At 48.5% G+C, this 5369-nt stretch overlaps 1 protein-coding gene across 3 annotated transcripts; it reads left to right on the forward strand.

Moving 5' to 3' along the window:
- Window positions 1–512: 512 nt before the first annotated feature.
- TEX38 (testis expressed 38) lies at window positions 513–4819 on the forward strand. Of its 3 annotated transcripts, none has more exons than XM_045859665.1 (2): window positions 513–1057; window positions 4165–4819. In XM_045859665.1, coding segments are annotated over exons 1-2 (603 nt in total). In that variant the 5' UTR covers window positions 513–1056; the 3' UTR covers window positions 4767–4819. The 3 variants fall into 3 exon arrangements, with proteins under 3 accessions (XP_045715621.1, XP_045715623.1, XP_045715622.1); XM_045859667.1 differs by lacking the exon at window positions 513–1057 and adding an exon at window positions 1313–1389; XM_045859666.1 differs by lacking the exon at window positions 513–1057 and adding an exon at window positions 2241–2363.
- The last annotated feature ends 550 nt before the right edge of the window (window positions 4820–5369 follow it).

Here is a 5369-nt window from a genome sequence, read left to right on the forward strand (position 1 = left end):
CGCTCCGGCCACGAGGTTCCGCGCGCGCAAGGTTCCGGGAGCCGGGGCCGGGCGAAGGGGACGGGGCGGGGAGAAAGGGTCTCGAAGGGTCCTCGCCCTATGCACTTCCTGTGTCGCCGCGCGCTTCCTCCCCGGAGCCTGACCGGATTTGCTCCCTCCAACTCCTCGTCAGCAGCCTCTGCTTTCCCAGTCTTCTTTTGAAAGCTTCTCAGATCTGCTGGTCCAGAGGACAGAGCTTGCCCCCTTTTAAATTTTCTTGGCAGTTGCTTATAGTAGTTGTCCTTCAGGATCGAAGGTCCTTTCATCAATTGTAACCACAAGATCATTTTCTCTTTACTGAGTGTTTCTATATGCAGAACACTATCTACTTCACACCCATGTGAAGCAGTTTTTTCCCTTATTTTAAAGATGAGGAAAGAGGCTGAGAGTCATCAGGCAACTCATCCAAGTTCTGCCGAGGCCTGAACTCGTTTCAAGACGCCAGCAACCTCCAAAGCCCAGTCTCCCTCTACTTCCTGTCATCTGTCTCGAACTCCAGACAAACTGAACTACTCTCTTTCCCAAAAGACACCTGGACTTGTCCCGACAAGTTTTTATTTAGGCTATTTTTGATCCCTGAAATGCTTTTCTTCTTCCTCTCTCTTCATCCACTGCCACAGTCTTCATCCCTCTGAACATGGTGTGAGCTCCTGAGGTCGGGGACTGCGACAGCAACATCTTTGTGTCTCTCCTGCGCCCAGCACAGGGCCAGGTCTGCAGGAGGCTCTCTGCGATGGCACTGACCAGTTGGCCTCCATGGTAGTGCTGTCTGTCTGGGTGTTACCTGATAGAAATACTTCCTGAACAATGGACCCTGGAGGGGCAGGGACAGAGCCTTCAACTCTGCTCAGTAGTCCTACCTAAATGCATGGAGATTGGCTCTGGGCTGGGGCTAATGCTGGACTCAGAAAGTCCTTCAAGTGTGCCAGCCTGTGCATGCCTCCAGATCCGTGCACTGGCTGATCCCTCTACTTGGGTTTGCACGTGGCTGCCTCATCATTTAGTGCTCCGTTCACAAGTCAGTACCTACTTCAAAGGGGCTTTTTTTGATCCAACTCCTCCATTCTTTATATTCTTCTCATTACCTTACTTTTGTCTCCATAGCAGTTATGATTATCTGAAATTCTTAGGTATTTTATTTCCTCATTTACATTAATTCAGGGAGCTTACATTCTATTGGAGTGAGACACAATTAATAAATATATCATGTTAGATGATGATATATGCTATTCATGGGGAAAAAAAGCAGACCAAAGTAAAGATATGGGATATTTGAGCAGAGACCTGAAGGAAGTGAGGTAACAATCTGTCCCGATGTCCAGGGGAAGAGCCTTCCAGATAGAAGAAATGGTGAGTGTAAAGGCCCTGGTGCTGGAGCATGCTTGCCCTGCTCGTAGAACACCAAGGAGGTTATTATGTGGAGGAAGTATGGGAAAGGGTAGTTAGATTGCTCAGCTCTTTGTAGGCCTTGGTTAAGGACTTTGGTTTTTAATCTGAGTGAAATGGGAAGTCACTGTAGGTTTTGAGCAGAGAAGTAACATGATCTATTTTTTTAAAAGGATTTTTCTGGCTGCTACTGGAATATAGGGCATGGGGGGCAAGGATGGAATCTCCCCTACTGGTGACCAGTTTGTCCTGGTTTACTTGGGACTTACCTGGTTTCAGCCTTGAAAGTCCTATGTCCTGGAAACCTCTTCAGTCACAGGCAAACTAGGATGAATGGTCACCCTACAGGGAGACTAATAATCCAAGTGAGAGATGGTGGTGTTTAGAATGAGGTGATAGGGATGGGAAAATGATTTGGAAAGCAAAGCCTAAAGGTTTTGCTAATGGAGTGAGTTTGGGTGTGAGAAAATGAAGGGAGTCGAGGATGACTTACAAGCTTCGGCTTGAACAACCGGAAGGACAGGGTTGCCATTTACAGCAAGGAGAAAGGCTGGAGCAGTTCCCCTCCCCCCACCTCTTTCATTTATCCCAACCAGACTGGAGTAGGTTTTAGAGGGTGGATGATCAGGAGTTTGGTTTTGGACATGCTAGTCTGAGATTACTTAATAGACTGGCAAGTGGGGACATCAGTTGGCCTGTTATGAGCCTAAAGTTCTGAGGAGTGGTCTGGGCCAGAGAGATGAAGTTATTGGTGTAATAGGTATATACATGATATTTAAAGCTATGAGTCTGAATGAGGTCACTGAGGGAATGAATGCAGATAAAGGGCTAAGGACTGAGCTTTAGGGCATACTAGCATTTAGTGATCAGGGAAAAGAGGAGAAACCAGCCAAGGAGACTGCAAAGCAGGAGCCAGTGAGGTGGGAGAAGAGCCGAAGGTAAGTTGAACCTGGAGAGAAATCTGTGCTAGGTAGTGACCAAGTAACACTCTGGCAGAGGGGCCACAAAGAGGGAAGTAATTAAATGGTGCCAAGAAGCTGAGCTAGGCCCAGGGGTAGTACAGGGAGGCTGATGTTGGTTTAATTGGGAAAGGGCTTTCTAACCGAGCAGTCCATTAACAGATCAAGTTGTCACAAGAAGTGTGAGCAAGTAAGTCCTGGACCAAAGCAAGTTCCAGGGGATGAGTTTCTGGGTAGGGGAGATCTACAGGGTTCAAGCATCTGATGGGCTTTGTATTAGATTACCCTCAAAGCCCCCTCAAACTGGAGATGATGGGATTCTGGGAAGCCAACTGAAACAACTGTCACACAGTATGGAGTTTGAGCTGAACCTTGAAGGATAAGCAGGTATTCAGTGGGGGAAAGAGTGGGGAGAGGCACTTATGGGTGGAGGCAGTATGAGCGAAACTCCAGATACGTGAATAAGCAGGTTGGGTTAAGGAGTCTGGCCTGATCAGGAGGGAAGGGTATTTGAAGGACGGGGAGGAAGGTGATGCTGGAAAGGATGTGGGGCCAGAAAGTGGGGAGCTCCCACAGGACCTGGTGCCCAGTAAATGCTACTTATTGAAGGAGGGTAACGAAACAGAAATGAGATTGTATGAGCCAAGAAAGGAGACATAAATTGCTTGGTTCCCTTGAGCAGGTTTTCTCCTGACAATCAGGCCACAGACACCTTGAGGGCAGGGCTGCCCAAAGCTGTGTGTGCTTCCTGCCCCACTTTCCACTGGGAACAGGTTTTCATCAACTGTTTCTGAAAGCCCAGCAGCATGATTAAGGCCTTGAGGGACCTGGGTCCTTTCCTGGGGCTGCTCTCTGGGTTCACTACAAGGGGAAGGGGACAGACAATTCAGTGACTGGCTCAGGGTCTGATAGAAGAAGCAGACATGCACTCTGACACCATTAGATGGAGTTGTTATTATTAACCCGAGACTTCACTTCACAAGCAGTGCCCTCAGAATGCTCAATGCTCAGAACCCAGTGACCTCATCTTTAGGAAAACAATGGGGCCTGGGCATTCCAAGGACTCCTAGTCACTGGACAGATGGGTAGGTGAGCTCCTCTCAAAAGCCATCAGGTCTGGGAAGGTACCGAAGATCAATCTTATGGATTCCCAACCAAAGGACCTGAGCCTCCCTGGTGGTAAATGACCCTCCTCCAATCACCTACCTTTGTTTATGCCCTTAGTTTGGGAGGACACTCAGAGAAAGAAAATCTTTCGCATGGATGGGGTAATGGCTGCCCACATGGAGGAGTGCTAGAAAGTTAGGATATGGTTTCCTCTAGAAAACTAAGGATTCCTTGAGGGCTGAGGGGTACTATGAATACCCTAGGACATCACAACTGAATGGGGAATGGGTGGAATAGGATGGGACACTGGTGTCCCTGTCAACCACTAAACTTTTACTTTCTTGATGAGCCTTGCCTCTAGTGAGGTTTCTCAATCTGGTGGATTAGATGGATCCAGGGTTGGGAACCAGAAGCTTGATTTAGCCAGGGCAGGTATGCCCCTCCTCTGACCTAGCTTTCTATATCTATAGAAGGCTAAGCTGGCCTCTGAAGTTCCCTGATAATCTAGCTTTGACTAAGAGAATGATAAAGTCAATGAAGAGGGAGGGAAGAAATGAAGAGAGCGGTTAAGTAGATGGAATGCTGGATGGATTAAAAAAGAGGAATGAGAGAACTCAGGCTCCAAGCTAGAGCTATCAGCCAGCTTGCCTCTTTTTCTTTCTTATTGCCTTAGTGTGGGTCACGCTGTACTTTGGATTCCTGGGGCTGTGTTCAGTGATTACTGGTGGCTGCATTCTCTTTCTGCACTGGAGGAAGAACTTGCGGCGGGAAGAACGTGCCCAGGAGTGGGTGGAGGTGATGAGAACCACTGCGTTCACCTACAGCCCACTGTTGTACTGGATTAACAAGCAAAGGCACTATGGCATGAATGCAGCTATCAACATGGGCCCTTCTCCTACTGTCACTAAGACTGAGACTGAGGGCCCGAATTCAGATCCTCTGTGCGAGTCAGACAGCCCTGAGAGTAGGAACTATGCAGCTCAACAGAGCAGCCTCCAGGTGGAGGCTTCTGTCCCCCTGCAACCTGCATTGCAGCTGCTCCCACAGCTGCCCCTACCTGCCCCCATGCCTCAGCCCCAGGCCAGCACCCCTCTTTCCATCTTTCAGGAGGCACCCTTTGCCCTCTCCCTGTGTGACCTACCTCCAATGCGGAACCACTCAGTCTCTTACCCTTTGGCCACCTGTCCTGAAAGGAACATCAACTTCCATTCCCTCCCTACACTGGCCCATGGGGACCACCGCTTCAATGCCAAGCCTTTTGCTTCAGAATTGTAGCCTCTTTTCACTGAGGGTGGAAGCTGGAGGTATTAGGACAGAACTAACCTTGGAGGCAGTACACAGGCTAGGGCCCATCTGAATGTCACATAATAAAAGATTTTAAAAAGTCCCAGGCTTCCTTGTGTCTCATTTATTGTTAGGAGGGCAAAAGTTCTTTCCCTGTCTGATGGGGACAATTTGCGAACCAAACTGAAGGTCACTGAGTTATCACCAACACAAGTGGGAAGTGGAGGATTGGCTGTGAGAAACACATTGAACCGGTACTTGTGACGGGCTCAACAGTCCTCTACCCAGTATTTATTTGAGACCAAAAATGTGTGCCAGACCCTGGGGTAGGTACCCAAAGCACTGCTGTTCTATGGGACATTAAGCACAGCTGCCACAAGAGTGGTAACTGCAGGGTGGGTGAGACATGGTGGCCACATCGCAGGTGAGACAAGTCACTGAGATCCATGAGCCACATGGCACTGCTGGCTCAATCACATTGTTAACATGTATGTGTATTGAGTTGTGGTTGTCTCTACATTATTTCTAATAAAAGAACACTGCCAACGACTCTCCTCTTACATATGAAGGGATAGTTCCTAAGGGCGTTTGCCA

This window comes from Phyllostomus hastatus, unplaced genomic scaffold (assembly GCF_019186645.2).
Source record: "Phyllostomus hastatus isolate PE091 unplaced genomic scaffold, TTU_PhHast_1.1 phas_scaffold_182, whole genome shotgun sequence".
NCBI lineage: Eukaryota > Metazoa > Chordata > Mammalia > Chiroptera > Phyllostomidae > Phyllostomus > Phyllostomus hastatus.